This window comes from Phalangium opilio, unplaced genomic scaffold (genome assembly GCF_054372755.1).
Source record: "Phalangium opilio isolate 3A_F unplaced genomic scaffold, DU_Popi_V2 ptg000055l_1, whole genome shotgun sequence".
Taxonomy (NCBI): Eukaryota; Metazoa; Arthropoda; class Arachnida; order Opiliones; family Phalangiidae; genus Phalangium; species Phalangium opilio.
The window spans coordinates 381,634-400,438 of NW_028324174.1; the positions used below are offsets into that span (position 1 = coordinate 381,634).

Consider the following 18,805-nt stretch of genomic DNA (forward strand, 5'->3'; position numbering starts at 1 on the left):
TGCCTGCCACCGCATCGCCAGCACCCATTTTGCCTGCCACCGCATCGCCAGCACCCAATTTGCCTGCCATCGCATCGCCAGCACCAATTTTACCTGCCACCGCATCGCCAACATCTTCTTCGCCCGCCATCGGGTCGCCAGCACCCATTTTACCTGCCACCGCATCGCCAGCACCCATTTTGCCTGCCACCGCATCGCCAGCACCCATTTTGCCTGCCACCGCATCGCCAGCTCCCATTTTTCCTGCCACCGCATCGCCAGCACCCATTTTGCTTGCCACCGCATCGCCAGCACCCATTTTACCAGCCACCGCATCGCCAGCACCCATTTTACCTGCTACCGCATCGCCAGCACCCAATTTGCCTGCCACCGCATCGCCAGCACCCATTTTACCTGCCACCGGATCGCCAGCCTCCATTTTCCCTGCCACCGGATCGCCAGCCTCCATTTTCCCTGCCACCGGATCGCCAGCCTCCATTTTCCCTGCCACCGGATCGCCAGCCTCCATTTTCCCTGCCACCGGATCGCCAGCCTCCATTTTCCCTGCCACCGGATCGCCAGCCTCCATTTTCCCTGCCACCGGATCGCCAGCCTCCATTTTCCCTGCCACCGGATCGCCAGCCTCCATTTTCCGTGAGACCGGATCGCCAGCCTCCATTTTCCCTGCCACCGCATCGCCAGCACCCATTTTGCCTGCCACCGCATCGCCAGCACCCATTTTGCTTGCCACCGCATCGCCAGCACCCATTTTACCAGCCACCGCATCGCCAGCACCCATTTTACCTGCCACCGGATCGCCAACATCTTCTTCGCCCGCCACCGGATCGCCAACACCCTCTTCGCCAGCCACCGGATCACCAACACCCTCTTCTCCTGCCAACGGATCGCCAACATCCTCTCCGCCAGCCACCGGATCGCCAAAACCCTCTCCGCCTGCCACCGGATCGCCAACACCCTCTCCGCCTGCCACCGGATCGCCAACACCCTCTCCGCCAGCCATCGGATCGCCAACACACTCTCCGTCTGCCACCTGATCGCCAACACACTCTCCGCCTGCCACCGGATCGCCAACACACTCTCCGCCTGCCACCGGATCGCCAACACCCTCCCGCCTGCCACCGGATCGCCAACACCCTCTTCGCCTGCCACCGGATCGCCAACACCCTCTCCGTCTGCCACCCTCATCGCCTGCCTCCGCATCGCCAGCACCCAATTTGCCTGCCACCGCATCGCCAGCACCCATTTTGCCTGCCACCGCATCGCCAGCACCCAATTTGCCTGCCATCGCATCGCCAGCACCAATTTTACCTGCCACCGCATCGCCAACATCTTCTTCGCCCGCCATCGGGTCGCCAGCACCCATTTTACCTGCCACCGCATCGCCAGCACCCATTTTGCCTGCCACCGCATCGCCAGCACCCATTTTGCCTGCCACCGCATCGCCAGCTCCCATTTTTCCTGCCACCGCATCGCCAGCACCCATTTTGCTTGCCACCGCATCGCCAGCACCCATTTTACCAGCCACCGCATCGCCAGCACCCATTTTACCTGCTACCGCAACGCCAGCACCCAATTTGCCTGCCACCGCATCGCCAGCACCCATTTTACCTGCCACCGGATCGCCAGCCTCCATTTTCCCTGCCACCGGATCGCCAGCCTCCATTTTCCCTGCCACCGGATCGCCAGCCTCCATTTTCCCTGCCACCGGATCGCCAGCCTCCATTTTCCCTGCCACCGGATCGCCAGCCTCCATTTTCCCTGCCACCGGATCGCCAGCCTCCATTTTCCCTGCCACCGGATCGCCAGCCTCCATTTTCCCTGCCACCGGATCGCCAGCCTCCATTTTCCCTGCCACCGGATCGCCAGCCTCCATTTTCCGTGAGACCGGATCGCCAGCCTCCATTTTCCGTGCCACCGGATCGCCAGCCTCCATTTTCCCTTCCACCGGATCGCCAGCCTCCATTTCCCCTGCCACCGGATCGCTAGCCCCCATTTTGTCTGCCATCGGATCGCCAGCACCCATTTTGCCTGTCACCGGATCGCCAGCCTCCATTTTGCCTACCACCGGATCGTCAGCACCCATTTTGCCTGCCACCGCATCGCCAGCACCCATTTTGCCTGCCACCGCATCGCCAGCACCCAATTTACCTGCCATCGCATCGCCAGCACCCATTTTACCTGCCACCGCATCGCCAACATCTTCTTCGCCCGCCATCGGGTCGCCAGCACCCATTTTACCTGCCACCGCATCGCCAGCACCCATTTTGCCTGCCACCGCATCGCCAGCACCCATTTTGCCTGCCACCACAACGCCAGCTCCCATTTTTCCTGCCACCGCATCGCCAGCACCCATTTTGCTTGCCACCGCATCGCCAGCACCCATTTTACCAGCCACCGCATCGCCAGCACCCATTTTACCTGCCACCGGATCGCCAGCCTCCATTTTCCCTGCCACCGGATCGCCAGCCTCCATTTTCCCTGCCACCGGATCGCCAGCCTCCATTTTCCCTGCCACCGGATCGCCAGCCTCCATTTTCCCTGCCACCGGATCGCCAGCCTCCATTTTCCCTGCCACCGGATCGCCAGCCTCCATTTTCCCTGCCGCCGGATCGCCAGCCTCCATTTTCCCTGCCGCCGGATCGCCAGCCTCCATTTTCCCTGCCACCGGATCGCCAGCCTCCATTTTCCCTGCCACCGGATCGCCAGCCTCCATTTTCCGTGAGACCGGATCGCCAGCCTCCATTTTCCGTGCCACCGGATCGCCAGCCTCCATTTTCCCTTCCACCGGATCGCCAGCCTCCATTTCCCCTGCCACCGGATCGCTAGCCCCCATTTTGTCTGCCATCGGATCGCCAGCACCCATTTTGCCTGTCACCGGATCGCCAGCCTCCATTTTGCCTACCACCGGATCGTCAGCACCCATTTTGCCTGCCACCGGATGGCAGCACCTATTTTCCCTGCCACCGGATCGTCAACATCTTCTTCGCCTGCCACCGGATCGCCAGCCTCCATTTTCCCTGCCACCGGATCGCCAGCCTCCATTTTCCCTGCCACCGGATCGCCAGCCTCCATTTTCCCTTCCACCGGATCGCCAGCTCCCATTTTTCCTGCCACCGCATCGCCAGCACCCATTTTGCTTGCCACCGCATCGCCAGCACCCATTTTACCAGCCACCGCATCGCCAGCACCCATTTTACCTGCCACCGGATCGCCAGCCTCCATTTTCCCTGCCACCGGATCGCCAGCCTCCATTTTCCCTGCCACCGGATCGCCAGCCTCCATTTTCCCTGCCACCGGATCGCCAGCCTCCATTTTCCCTGCCACCGGATCGCCAGCCTCCATTTTCCCTGCCACCGGATCGCCAGCCTCCATTTTCCCTGCCGCCGGATCGCCAGCCTCCATTTTCCCTGCCGCCGGATCGCCAGCCTCCATTTTCCCTGCCACCGGATCGCCAGCCTCCATTTTCCCTGTCACCGGATCGCCAGCCTCCATTTTCCGTGAGACCGGATCGCCAGCCTCCATTTTCCGTGCCACCGGATCGCCAGCCTCCATTTTCCCTTCCACCGGATCGCCAGCCTCCATTTCCCCTGCCACCGGATCGCTAGCCCCCATTTTGTCTGCCATCGGATCGCCAGCACCCATTTTGCCTGTCACCGGATCGCCAGCCTCCATTTTGCCTACCACCGGATCGTCAGCACCCATTTTGCCTGCCACCGGATGGCAGCACCTATTTTCCCTGCCACCGGATCGTCAACATCTTCTTCGCCTGCCACCGGATCGCCAGCCTCCATTTTCCCTGCCACCGGATCGCCAGCCTCCATTTTCCCTGCCACCGGATCGCCAGCCTCCATTTTCCCTTCCACCGGATCGCCAGCCTCCATTTCCCCTGCCACCGGATCGGTAGCCCCCATTTTGTCTGCCATCGGATCGCCAGCACCCATTTTGCCTGTCACCGGATCGCCACCGCATCGCCAACACCCACTTCGCCTGCCACCGGATTGCCAACCCCTTTTTGCCTGCCCCCGGATCGCCACCGCATCGCCAGCACCCATTTTGCCCGCCACCGCATCGCTAGCACCCATTTCGCCTGCCACCGGATCGCCAACACCCATTTCGCCCGCCACCGGATCGCGAACACCCATTTCGCCTGCCACCGGATCGCCAAAGATCCAGGAAATGACACCGAACGATTTTTAAATTAAATTAGTTTGAAATTTCATGGATTATTTTAAATAACGACCTCCGATCAATCGCGTAGCGCCGTGCCTATTTATTAACAATTTTTCTTCTTCGCCTGCCACCGGATCGCTAGCCCCCATTTTGTCTGCCATCGGATCGCCAGCACCCATTTTGCCTGTCACCGGATCGCCAGCCTCCATTTTGCCTACCACCGGATCGTCAGCACCCATTTTGCCTGCCACCGGATGGCAGCACCTATTTTCCCTGCCACCGGATCGTCAACATCTTCTTCGCCTGCCACCGGATCGCCAGCCTCCATTTTCCCTGCCACCGGATCGCCAGCCTCCATTTTCCCTGCCACCGGATCGCCAGCCTCCATTTTCCCTTCCACCGGATCGCCAGCCTCCATTTCCCCTGCCACCGGATCGGTAGCCCCCATTTTGTCTGCCATCGGATCGCCAGCACCCATTTTGCCTGTCACCGGATCGCCACCGCATCGCCAACACCCACTTCGCCTGCCACCGGATTGCCAACCCCTTTTTGCCTGCCCCCGGATCGCCACCGCATCGCCAGCACCCATTTTGCCCGCCACCGCATCGCTAGCACCCATTTCGCCTGCCACCGGATCGCCAACACCCATTTCGCCTGCCACCGGATCGGCAACACCCATTTCGCCTGCCACCGGATCGCCAAAGATCCAGGAAATGACACCGAACGATTTTTAAATTAAATTAGTTTGAAATTTCATGGATTATTTTAAATAACGACCTCCGATCAATCGCGTAGCGCCGTGCCTATTTATTAACAATTTTTCTTCTTCGCCTGCCACCGGATCGCCAGCCTCCATTTTGCCTGCCCCCGGATCGCCACCGCATCGCCAACACCCACTTCGCCTGCCACCGCATCGCCAACACCCACTTCGCCTGCCACCGCATCGCCAACACCGATTTCGCCTGCCACCGGATCGCCAACACTCATTTCGCCTGCCACCGCATCGCCAACATCTTCTTCGCCCGCCACCGCATCGCCAACATCTTCTTCGCCCGCCACCGCATCGCCAACATCTTCTTCGCCCGCCACCGCATCGCCAACATCTTCTTCGCCCGCCACCGCATCGCCAACATCTTCTTCGCCCGCCACCGCATCGCCAACATCTTCTTCGCCCGCCACCGCATCGCCAACATCTTCTTCGCCCGCCACCGCATCGCCAACATCTTCTTCGCCCGCCACCGCATCGCCAACATCTTCTTCGCCCGCCACCGCATCGCCAACATCTTCTTCGCCTGCCACCGCGTGGAGCACGTTCCAAACTTTGTGCTGCGCTTTAAATTTGAGGATCTAAAAATTGAGTTTTTATATCTATTGTAGCCCTTTTGTTTTGTATTTGATATATTTATTTTCGTTATTAGTGTATTTTGATATCTATTGTAGTTAAGTACTTCAAAACCATTCCCCTTTTGTTTTGAATTTGATATATTTTTTTATCAGTGTATTTTGATATCTATTGTACTGAAGTACTTCAAAACCATTCCCCTTTTGTTTTGTATTTGATATGTTTTTTTCGTTATTAGTGCATTTTCATATCTATTGTAGTTAGGTACTTCAAAACCATTCCTCTATTGTTTTGTATTTGATTTTTTTTGTTATTAGTGTTTTTTAATATCTATTGTAGTTAAGTAATTCAAACCATTCCCTTTTTTATATTTCGCAGTGAAAGTATTATTGTTGTCGTGTTCTTTTGAATTGTATTATTTGTGACGATATTCAAAGTTTATAAAGTGTTCTAAATCATGGAAGAACAGTACAGTGTGAATTGTAGGTCAGAGGTTAAAAGAGATACGAAGATACGTGTTATAAGTTCGTTTTTGTTTTTCGATCTGCAGTTGAGATTAAACTTTATTCATTAAATGTAAAATTGCAATCGATAAATAAATAAATTTCAATTGTACAATTTAAGGTGTTACGATGCAATATTTAAATGTTTAAATATCATTTGCCACCTGTAGCATTTTCGGATATTTATTGTTATTTAATTGATGGATTATCAACCTTTTCAAAGGATCAACTCAAGAATTTAAAAAAGTTAACAGGGTATAATCAGTTTGTAAGTGGCTTTCTGAGAGACGTAAGTGTCAAAACATTCAACACATTCGTACTAGTCAAAGGCACTGTAAGTACCATAGCCCCTTTTTGGTTTAGTACATGCATAATGTTCAATATAATTACGCATTCTAGATAATGCGTTCGCAAAGGCAAAACGAACCACCACTCAAACCGTGGATATTTGTTGATGGAAATAATTCAACTATTTTGTACAGCCACTGAAATTGCTTGGCAGGATCAGATGAATCATTTTCTCGTGTGGCAGCTATTTTATTAATTTATTTTATATTGATTATGCCGTAAGATTTAGAGAAAAAAACTGTAACTGGTGAAAAAGCATATTGGGCAGTGCCTATTATGAGGGATGTTTTTTATGTGCCAATTGCCGACATGAATCTTGATTCTGCCGTAGCTAGAAAAAAGTCTTAACAATGTATTATCTACCGATGAGGCTACTTTGCTGGACGCTGGTGCAAATTGCTCAAATTCAACCAAGAAAAGATAATAAAAAACAGAACCCCTTAATACATCTGGTGTGATATACAAAATCCCATGTGGAACATGTGGAAAAATGTATATTGGTGAAACAGAACGTAAATTAGTAGATTGAATTAAAGAACACAAAAGAGATTATATAAAAACGTCTTGGTTTGGACCAAGGCCGAAAAAACAAACGATATGTGTGAGGTTTATCAATTGACTGAAGTTTCAGATATTGAAATTTTTTTCTAGTTCTTTTTATCCACTCAATCCTTAATCAATATTTAATTCAATCAACTGATTTTACTGTTAATCGATCTAGTCCCTCTAAATTAATTGCAAAAATTACTTATCTACGCTTTTTCAAGAACAATTACATTTTCGAAAACATTTTCTCATGAAATTAATTGTTCTTGAAAAAGCGTAGATATGTAATTTTTTCAATTAATTTAGAGGGACTAGATCGATCAACAGTAAAATCAGTTGATTGAATTAAATATTGATTAAGGATTGAGTGGATAAAAAGAACTAGAAAAAAATTTCAATAGCTGAAACTTCAGTCAATTGATAAACCTCACACATATCGTTTGTTTTTTCGGCCTTGGTCCAAACCAAGACGTTTTTATATAATATCTGTCACTTCAGTCTTAATGTAATTAAATTTTGAATAATAATGTTTTCTTTACCGTCATACATTTGCACTCTAAAATATAATGGTGCATTCAAACACCATATATGCTGTTTTTTCCAGTGCCGTAAAAGACATCATTTAGGGTGTACTTTAACCCCATTTCTATGATCAATTCACGCCATTTACTAACATTATTTGCAAGTATTAAGGAAATATTAAGCATTTATGCACCATTTACAGTGGCTTTTAACATATTTTTTAGACAATCTATTGAACTTCTAATATTACTTAGTTTAATGGTTTTAAAAGTAGGGAAAAAGTACGCTACCTATGTCACCTTGTTAAACCAAGTGAAGTGAAATAATTGTTAAATATATATTATAACCACTACACCATAGACACGTGGTAAGTCTAAGTTTTCCAAGAGATCTAACTAATTATTATGTCCAATCAAGATTAAAACATGTATCTACCTGGGCTCGAACCTGGGACTTTCCGCGTGTGAAGCGGGCGTGATAACCACTACACCATAGATACGTGGTGATACTGAGTTTTCCAAGAGATCTAGCTAATTCTTTTACCCAATCACGATGGTCAAAACATGTATCTACCAGGGCTTGAACCTGGGACCTTCCGCGTGTGAAGCGGACGTGATAACCACTGCACTATAGATACGCGGTAGCACTGAGTTTTCCAAGAGATCTAGCTAATTCTTATGTCCAATCACGATGGTCAGTACATGTATCTACCAGGGCTCGAACCTGGGACCTACCGCGTGTGAAGCGGACGTGATAACCACCACTCTACAGATACGTAGTGACACTGAGTTTTCCAAGAGATCTAGCTAATTATTATGTCCAATCACTATTAAAGTCAGCTATTTGCGTCCATATGGTACTATTTATTATCACGATATATATATATGACGAGCAAATTGTCTTACATGTCCTTCACCTGGAAGTTGTTTTAGATGAGGGTACTACATTACAAGTTTTTTTAGCGATGTGCATATGATAAGGATACCTAAAATGTTTATTTTTAATCTATTATAGTTTTAATTAAATCAGCTATCTACTTACAAGCCGTATCGTTCTATACAATCACTATATAATACGCTTAATAGCTCCTTGTTTATAACTAACCCAAAAAATGGCATTTTCTGACCCTTTCGTTCCCCCTGATCACACTTGGTCACGCTTTCTAAGACCCCTCCCCTGAAAACCACGTCACATTTCTTTAACCCCCCCAACGGACTATTATTTGTCTTAATTTACCAATTTAATTTGATTAATTTAAAAAGAGATTCTTTCTTCTTTTCCACTTAGAAATTTTTTACTCGACTTGAAAGTCAAAGTTCATTTCCGTTTTCAGCTTTTATGAATATCGTTTGCCACTGATTGAGCTTTAGAACTACGTGCTTCTTTATAACCATCCAAAATATTTCCAAAAAGCTTAGTTAAAGAGGCACACTTAATAGTTTTCGACATTGTCACTTGAAAACCTTAAGCTAATCGAGCTTGGGATTCAGATTTTAAAAATTTACGAAAGAACCAAAACCATTTAAATCTGATGAATGATCCGATTCTTCCTTGCTAATGCTAGTGGCGAATATGCAGTGACATTGGAGAGTTTAAGCTGACACTGCATTTAGCAGTCCTTATGCGTACGTGTAGCTAGTTCTACAGAGAACGGGTCTCTTTATTTTAAATACGCTGTTTAAATTTACTACACGTACGAGTAAGTAGGTGATCATTGCATACAATTTCTACTATTTAGGCGATGATGGAATAAATATTTTGTTAAATTATTGTGGAAGTCGTTCTCACGGTGGACTTTAAAACGTTGTGTTTTTTTCTTCTATAACAAAAGGGTCAATCGACCTCTTACTGACTTCGTAATAAAATTAATTTCAAATGTGACGTCACACATCGAAGGACCCTTCCCTCCCCCCTCGTCACGGACCGTCACAACCTTACAAACCCCCTCCCCCCATAAGAGTGTGACGTAGTTTATGGACGGTCCCTTTCTAGATATTTCAGGTATCTCTGGCAATATATAAACCAGGGCAAAATAGGTTCTTGACATGTGTTCCACGTTCTGAGGTAAATTCTCAGCTACCCTTAATTACATTATCATTAATGCAAAGGGTTTGCTACTATCGATTTTGCCATTGAATAGAATTATAGTTATACTAATTTGACGTACCAAGATATTTGTGCTTTGTCCTTTTGTGAATCATTATCATTGTCCGTATTTTCTTCCATTAAGACAAGATTTTCCTGAAATAAAACAAAAATTAAAAATAACATGATTTTCTCTCAAAGGTGTTTGGCATTAAAATTAGAGCAGCTTTCTATTACACAGCTGGTCTGGAAAAGAAAATTATCTTGTAGAATAGAGAGCTTTCAGTTGGAGGAGGAGCTGAGCCTTGTGACATAATTTACGCTGCCATATTGGTGGTGGGTTTAAAGCGGGAATGAAGCTGAGACCACCCAATATGGCTACCAGAACAGTGGTAAGACTTGGAGGGTGTGAAGTACTATCCCACCTGTAAGGTCTCTATAGGCCATTTGGGAAATTACACCAGTAGGGGATGACAATTACAATACGAGAAGGGTGTGACGTGAGTTCAAACTTCAAAGTTAAAACTGTTGGCTCTCTATTATAGCCTCAAATGAGCTATATACTCTACAGTTTTAGCCTGTATGAAGTGCCAAAAATTTAATTTCCTCTTTGTTGATAATAAGATATCTTATACCATACCTGCTCAGCATTACCAACGTTCTTACTGGAAGGGCTCCCTTTGACATAAGCTTCTTCAACGGTATTCGTTCTCGATATCTTTTTTTCTGGTGTTTCTTCACCATCTGTTGAGATATTTCTTTTTTTTCAACAACAATTTGATAGAAAAATTTATCAAGACTGAAAGATTACTAAAACCCACCAATTTGGCTGCCAAAACCTTGGAAGGGTATAGAGTACGACTCTTTCAACTGAAAACTCTCTAGAAATATGTTCGTGAAGTCAGACCCTCTTATCCCTTGTCTCGATTATTCTGGTGACCATATTGGAAGTCGTCAGCTTTGGCAATACAATTTGGACTATCAATATTTACGTTAGTGATTTTAGTCTGGCTAGCGTGCCAAACTAGAACCGGCTATTTGAAAACAAGATTCGTCTATAAAGGTAAGCACCATGCTTGAGAAATTGCCTTATTCCAGCTTGTATAGTAACTTATTAAATTACTAAACAATAGTATTAAAGCTTTCACTTACGGCCCTAGTAACCAAGGTGGGTTAACCCATCGATTTGGGTCAAAAAATGTTTTGGGTCAAAAATCTTGGTTTGGGTTGATTTTTGGTAGTAACCACCTCTTTGTTTCTCAAGGTTAGGGTTACTTTTAACCCAAACCCTAACCCACCGAAATCGGTGGGTTAGGGTTAGAAATTGGTGGGTTAGGTTCAGAATCAAGCATAGATATATATACGGGTCTAGATACCCTACTGAATCGGGGAAAATACGGAGATGACAGCTAGCAGTCGACGCGATTTTCCCGGGGGAAGATACCTAGTGCGCCATCTATCGCTGAACTTTAAAGCTAAAAAATATGATAAATAACTTTTGCCAGCGGGCGTGCTGATGCTTTGCAATTGTATTTGGTAGTTATAATGTTATTATTTGTTTTCGAGGTGGTAAACAAACTTTTAATCATACTTATGAAAAGATATTGCTTTTTCAGAAGTTGATAAATTATGACAATGTGTGAAAGAACAACTGTTAACCATCTTTAATGCCTTATTTCACTAACATTTCATTAAAAAAACTACTTCTTTTACATAAAAACTATTTATTTCACTTAAGAACATAATTACACGTATAAAGGAGATCAAAACTACGTAAAGCTATTTGAAAAGTTAAGCCTAATTTGAATTTCCCGCTCTTTTCATATTCGAATTTCCCGCGCTTTCCATATTCGAATATTTCGTTTTTTTGTTTCTTGAATCTCTCAATAGATGGCGTTTGGATCTAATTCCCCCGCCGTAAAGCGTCGACTGCTAGTTCTCACCTCCGCATTTTTTAAAGGGCCTAACAGAGGGGAAGTGTATCTAGAACCGTATATATATCTATGGAATCAAGGTGAATAGTATTTAAAAATGGCGGCTGATCTTTATCAAGACTTTCTAGATTCACAATTTTTTGACGATTTGGACGAAATTCGCAGGCCAAGAAAGGTTTTTCCCAATCGTAGAAACGATTTAGAAATTTTAGATAATTATTCGTTTTTGCAACGATACCGGTTACCAAAAAACGTAGTTGAAGAACTTGTAGTTAAACTTAGGCCTAGCTTGGTTTTCAAAAGTGAACTGAACAATGCAATGAGCCCAACTCAACAGTTACTTTTAGCATTAAGATTCTACGCGACGGGTTCTTTTCAAACAACTTGTGGGACCTCAATGAAGCATCCCAGAAGACTTGCAGTAATGTAATAAAAAGAGTATGCGCCGCGTTAGCCCAATTACGCCAAGATTACATATACTTGCCGACGACAGAGGAAGAACGACGAGAGGTAAGTGAAACATATTCCACGTGAATATCAATTACCCCTATTGTTGAATTGTTCTAATTTAAATAAATAAAACATTTGCAAATAGGTTGCAGAGGATTTTTTTAATATGAGCGGCTTTCCAGCCACAGTAGGAGCAATTGACCGCACCCACGTAAAAATTCAATCCCCGGGCGGAGAAAATGCAGAGCGTTTTAGGAACAGGAAGGCTACGTTTCACTAAACGTACAGACCGTCAGCGATTCCAATCTGCATATGATGGATATAGTGGCGAGATGGCCAGGTAGTTCGCATGACAGCACAATTCTTGACAATTCAGTTCTGAGAGCCAAGTTCGAAACTGGTCGTATTCCACAAGGATATCATTTGTTGGAGGATAGTGGATACGCTTGTAGAACATATATGATGACTCCCCTACTTGAAGCGAGGACCCTCGGTGAGAAACGCTACAACAGCAGTCAAATAGCTGGTAGAAATCCAGTTGAGCGGGGTGTGGAAAAGACTATTCCCATGTTTGTCTATTGGCTTACGTGTAGATCTTCAAACCTCAATGGACATTGTAATAGCAACTGCTTTGCTTTTTAATGTTGCTTTAAGTAACGGAGAATTGCCGCAAGATGTGAATGTTAATTTGGCAAAGCCACATGCTGACAACTAACCTGCGCCTCAAGTGAGGAATTAAGCTGGATTTGCAAAACGAAGTGTGTTAATTTGGATAAAAGGAGCCTTCGGCATTGTTCCTTTGGCATTTTAACATTGATATTAATATGTATATAACTTTATATTTAAAAATGAACTATTGCAAAAACTGTTAACTGAAACTTTTAATGATAGTGTTTTTTACATTTTAACGTTGATATTAATATGTATATAACTATATATTTATATTTAAAAATGAACTATTGCAAAAAATGTTAACTGAAACTTTTAATTTTAGTGGTTTTTACGTTTCAGATGTATTACGGTTCATGTTTAAAGATGAAGGATTAGTATCGAGAATATCTCAAATCTTAGACATCATGCACACTTTAAGTTTATGCTCTACTTCAAAAGCTTCTGCTTTTCTTTTTAAAAAGTCACTTTTTACCTTAGCATGCTCTACTAAAGCCTCTGCGGCTAGAAACTTTGGGTGACAGTCATTCTCTTTCCTTTTCGGATGGGAAGGTGGCGCCATCCCACGGCGCCTACCGTTCCACGTTGCAAAAATGCCTTTAGTTCCACTGGAAGCTGAATTTTTGAAGGTAGATCCGCTACCTTGGGTTTTCATCCAAAACAACCGTTGGAATATTGGAGGATGATCCGCAAGTTTGTGTTGTTTCTGCAGTAGGAACATTCGAGGTGGATCGGTTACCTTGTGTTTTTTTCCCAGAAACAACCGTTGGAACATCACTCGATCCGTGACTAGTAGTTGCTTCATCATCAATGTCTGTAGCGTTATTAGTTGCTGTTGCATCAGGTGACTCAGGTCGTGCTCCATAAGTAGGCAATGTTGACGTTGAATTGGCAATAGGTGGTTCAATAACCTTGACAGATATTTTTCAATTATAAAACCAGCTTTATGGCATGCCATCTCTTTGTCACCAGAATTGTTAAATTAAGTATGGCTATTTTCTGTGGGGTGCCAAGAAATGGTAATCTATAATTGGGTAACTACTTCCGCCCACGCAGAAAGGAACTTTGAAGTTTGGATCCTATTCTGTAACTTTCTCATACATTATCATAAAGTGCAACGCCCTTGTGAGGTTTTCACTTTCCCAATTGTCATATGAGAGCGTACAAAAATTGCAAAAGTTTGTCCTTCTTTCCCATAAAATTTCACCTCAGGATTTTGCCCAATATCAATTTTTTACCAAACATAAAGCTAACAACTCGCGTAATAAAGCCAAAAAGCGCTTACAAAATAAGGTTCATGGACATAAATTGACACCCGTAATTTTGCCTGATTTGAGAACTTAACAGCTCTGACAGAAAGAGACACTCTATTAATAGCAAGATTTAATAAAATACCAACATCGTAAACAACTCCTCCAGATTCTATGGTTGCGGAAGTTGTGGTAGCCACAGGATTCTCGTTGTTTAAAAATTCGACTGCAACAATATTAAAATCAGTTTCTTTCACATAATATATTGTTAAAATATTTAGTCCTCTATTTACTTACAATGATATCCACTATACCTGTGATAAGCCATTCAACTGTCATGACGAGTTGAACGCCCACATCCCGGAACACTTTCAAGATCCCGACTCCCTAGATGAGCTAGAAGAACCAGGATATCCACGACTTTATGGATACGACGAAAGTGGATAATACACAACCAATCACCACGACACTTGACGCACCCATACCAGATCAACTAGAGGAGTTGAACGTATTACATTATGCAATCTTCTGTGCTAAATTTACACCAGCAGCGGTGGAAACCGATGTAGACCTTTATGTAGAAAAGTATCTTAAAGATTAATTAGCTCAGGAACGAGGGGTAAAATGGTATTTAACTGCTCGAGTGCGTTACACGCGTGAATTGGGGAATTCGGAACTGGATGTTGAATGTTTAATTTATCATAGGACTCGAATTCTCTCCATTCTAACACCCGACGTTATTCCGGGACAAATAGATTTAGGGGTTTTTAACTTTAAAACGTTTAATTAAGGAGTATGAATCGCAAGGTATTGGTTGGGTATTAGATAGAATTATGTTCATTCAAGTTAATATTATAGCATATATAGCATTACGTGGGGGGGCGTATTTCGAAACCCCTAAAACCTAGCCTCTAAAAAAGCGCTTCTTAATGTAAAAAACGCGGAGAATAACTGTTTCCTGTGGTCGATTTTAGCCCATTTACATCTTGTCAGTTATACTAATAACCCTAAACGTGTTAAGAAGTATCTTCAATTTTAAAACGAGTTAGACCTGACAGGGATTAAATTCCCCGTAGAAGTAAATGAAAGGGTGTTGGAAAAGTTCAAGCACTTAAATGATTTATCAGTTAATATCTTTGGCTATGAAAATGAGGTTTTCCCACTCTACATTAGCTCAAACAGAGTCGACGAATCACGTCAAATAGATTTGCTGCTACTAACCCAGGGGGAAAAGAAGCATTTTTGTTTCACCGTAATTTAAGCCGTCTTATGTCGTTGATAACCACACATAACGGTAGGGCCTTTTACTGCCGTTATTGACTTCATCGATTCTCCGGTAGTGCTAATGCCGAAAGCAACCACAAAGAACACGTTTAAGAATGCAGGATACATGGACCGCAAAAGATCGAAATGCCAGCAAAAGAACCCATCCTAGAGTTTAAAAACATCGCCTGGCAACAAAAAGTAAGTTCATTTTACTAGTTTTACCTAAATAACAGATTAAACACGTGTTAGGAATACGATGTAAAATTCACTGCATTAGATTAATGTTCACTATTATATTCTTCCAGGTTAAATCCGTTATCTATGCAGATATTGAGTTGATCCTATGCAAAATACCTCGATGATATCCGGACGTTAACCTCTCCTCTATCACAAAAACTTCGCAACACATAGCTTGCGGGTTCAATTACGTGATCGTGGGACAGGATGGTTCAGTATCAAAACCTGTGACGTACCGAGGGATGGATGCTGCGGAAATGTTTTTGCGAAACCTTGAGGATGATATTATCCAGGAGAAAATTAAAGCTATCGTACCCATGAACTTATCTACCTCCGAGATGGAGGAATTTTCATCCGCTCAATTATGTTATCTTTGCGGGAAGGCGTTCACCCCCGATGACTGCAAAGTTCGAGCCCACGACCACACGGACGGAGCCTACAGGCGAGCGGCTCATAGTTCCTGTAACTTGAAGTTGAAGACTTTGAAATTCGTTCCCGTGTTTATGCACAACCTCTCCCGCTACGACGCTTATCTCATTATGGACAAAATCGGGCTCTTTAAGAGAGAGCAAATTAAGTGCATCCCGACTAATTCCGAAACCTGGCTCTCGAAGTTGAAGACGCAAGCTGGATGGCGCGCTTAATCCCCCCCTTGCTTTGCTACTCAGCCTTTCTTTTCGCTTGCGCGACCACCAGCTTGGGTCCTCAACAGTGCGTTGTATCACACCTCCTCGGTGGTGAGAGCTGGTCAACCACTGCGTTTTGTGGGCTGAGTTGATACGCGCCCTTCCCAAGCCAAGGTGTGCAGGTACCGTGCTGAGGGCTGTGTGGTACCGGGGAAGTTAATCTACGGTATCTCGAACGGTCCCCTCGGGGCACCAGGCGAAACCCCGTTGTAATTAGCCTTCCACCCGGGTTGAGGACTACCGGGTGGTGACCTTTTACTTGCCTCATTACTCGTGGGATCTCTATGGATTCTCTAAAAACTAAAACTAAAAACAAACCTGGGCATGGAGCCGGTTACCGGTACCCAGCCTTCTCTCAGGGAAGGAGGCAACTCCCAACCTGCTTCTGGGCGTGATGCTGCCTCTGGCAGCAACCACTCGCAATCGGCGGAAGGCCAAAAGTCACCTCCTGCTCCTCAATCGGGTTCTACCAGGTTGAGTGAGGCTAATAGGAGGCGCAAGGCCAACCGCCGAAGAAAACAATCCCAAAAAGATGGCCAGAACTCTGCACTGGGTGCAGGAGATACGGGCCGAGATGGGACTCCTGTACCTTCGGGTGCTGGGAGTAACGTCTTGGGTACGGACTCTACGCCTGGTGCAAGAGAAGCTACCATCCTTTCTGGAAAGAGAGCTAGGGCTGAGGACCCTGATCCCTCGCCTAGCTTACAAGCTGCGGCGTCAAAGAAGACCAAGTCTTACTGCGACGTCGCTAGTATTGTCAAGATGGCCATTGTTAAAGATGGCTATCCGACCAATGCGGTCACGGAGGAGGACGTTGTTCCCATCCAGGCCGCTATACTTGACGCACTGGACGCTGAGCTTTCTTCGGGAAGCTCGCTGCCGCGTCCTCCCAATTTCCACATCATGGCTGGGGCCATGATCTATTCTTGTGGGGATTCTGCGACCGGCGATTGGCTCGTGAAGGTGCTACACCATAATGAGCGTGCCATAGGGGGAACACGGCTTTCAGTAATGAAGGCCAGTGAACTCCCGAAGCCGTTCAAGGTGTCCTTCCGGACCAAGGACCGTCGCACCACTGATCCGGCGGCTCTTCTCCGGCGATTGAAGGCCTACAACGGTAGGTTTCTGACCGACTGTTGGCGGTGCCTGAAGTCGTTCGATGAGAAGAGCACCAGACGCTGGATCTTCTTAATTGATGGCTTCTCCATGGAGGCCATCAAGGAGGCCGGCTTCGAGGGTCTTACTGGCGTGGATGTCGGGACTTTTAAAGTCCTGAATGCGCCTAAGGACCCTCTCCAGAATGCCCTTGAGGCTTCGGATGAAGAACGCAACACTGCAGCCAGCGTGAGTGGGGAGCTGGCAGCAAATATTGCTGGCATTAATTTAGAGCCATCCCTTCCAGATAGCTCAGACATAGACCTCGGGACAGAGTCCGACTTTTTGAAGGACTCTGATACCGAGAGGACCCACGCTCCTGTCACTAGGATGGAGTTAGGGGCCGAGGGTGCTGCTGGTGGAGGCGTGGGAGATACCGGTCTTGGATCGGGGCCGCCTCTCTTCCTGCGATATGAGCATCAAGGTGATCCAGATCAACCTGCATCACTGCAAAGCAGCCTCGGCAGTTTTATGCCGGAGGTTTGCCTTAGAGGGCCTGGATGTGGCCCTCATTCAGGAACCTTGGATTCATAATGGTAAAATCCTTGGTTTAAAGAATGCAGGTAATATCTCTTATGACTTTACCTCACCCAACCCCAGGGCGTGTGTTCTGACCAGGAAGGGTCTTGATATCCTTCCGCTTCCGAACTACCTCACTAGGGATACAGCTGTGATTAAGGTAATGCCCTCCTCTTTTGGAGAGGCAACTGGCCTTACCATGGCGTCCGCTTACTTTCCCCATGATGCCACGGGTTCCCCTCCACCACAGGAGGTTGTCGCTCTTGTCGACCGCTGTGAGAGGCAGGGGGACAGGCTCATTTTGGGCTGTGATGCCAATGCCCACCATGTCACGTGGGGCAGCAGTGACTGCAACAGACGTGGTGATGAACTGCTTGAATATCTGGTCGGTACGAACCTGCATATTCTCAACAGGCACAATGAGCCAACCTTCGTTACTTCTAACAGAAAGGAGGTCATTGATGTCACCCTGGCCACAGACAATATCAGTCTGTCGGTTTCCAACTGGCATGTGTCTAATGAACCGTCTCTTTTGGACCATAGGCACATCTGCTTCTCGGTTGCGGTCAAGTCAACTTCGGTTAAGACGGAACTGCGTAACCCCCGTCGGACCGACTGGTCCGGCTACAGGGAGGAACTTCGCCTCCTTCTCCATGGTAATGCTCCAAAGCTTTCCTCGGTGCTGGAATTTGATTCGGCAGTTGATCTCATGCAACAAGCCATTATCGATTCCTACCACCACAACTGTCCAGCGAAGCTTGCCAGCCGGCCAAGGCTTGTTCCTTGGTGGAATACGGAACTTGGCAAGCTTCGCAAGCTCACTCGGAAACTCTTTAATAGGGCTAAGAGGACTGGGGACTGGACTATTTATAGACAGACCCTCAATAAGTATAATAAAGCCATCCGGGAGGCCAAGAGGAACTCTGGAGGGACTTTTGCGGTAGCATCTCTGATGCTCCCGCTACTGCCAAAATCATGAAGATCCTGGCTCATGATAACACTCACCAGCTCAGCACCATCAAGGTGGCAGATGGTGAGTTTACCAAGTCAGGGACTGATACCCTTAAGCGTATGCTTAAGGTACACTTCCCGGACTCCAAGGCCTTTGACCTCACAGGCACCG

General features: G+C 46.2%; 1 protein-coding gene and 2 non-coding genes across 4 annotated transcripts; 1 reads left to right on the forward strand and 2 right to left on the reverse strand.

Annotated features, from left to right (window-relative positions):
• Nucleotides 1-7,857: 7,857 nt before the first annotated feature.
• Nucleotides 7,858-7,930, reverse strand: TRNAV-CAC (transfer RNA valine (anticodon CAC)). Its single transcript has one exon. It is a non-coding gene; the product is annotated as a tRNA-Val (tRNA).
• A 65-nt stretch (nucleotides 7,931-7,995) lies between these two features.
• Nucleotides 7,996-8,068, reverse strand: TRNAV-CAC (transfer RNA valine (anticodon CAC)). Its single transcript has one exon. It is a non-coding gene; the product is annotated as a tRNA-Val (tRNA).
• Nucleotides 8,069-17,845: 9,777 nt separating this feature from the next.
• On the forward strand, nucleotides 17,846-18,409 carry LOC149668519 (uncharacterized). 2 transcript variants are annotated; one of them, XM_089840820.1, is made up of 2 exons: nucleotides 17,846-18,136; nucleotides 18,226-18,409. In XM_089840820.1, the coding sequence occupies exons 1-2, from the start codon at nucleotides 17,846-17,848 to the stop codon at nucleotides 18,265-18,267; spliced, it is 333 nt and encodes a 110-aa protein (XP_089696946.1). In that variant the 3' UTR covers nucleotides 18,268-18,409. The 2 variants fall into 2 exon arrangements, with proteins under 2 accessions (XP_089696946.1, XP_089696947.1); XM_089840821.1 differs by lacking the exon at nucleotides 18,226-18,409 and having other exon boundaries at nucleotides 17,846-18,067; nucleotides 18,130-18,212.
• The last annotated feature ends 396 nt before the right edge of the window (nucleotides 18,410-18,805 follow it).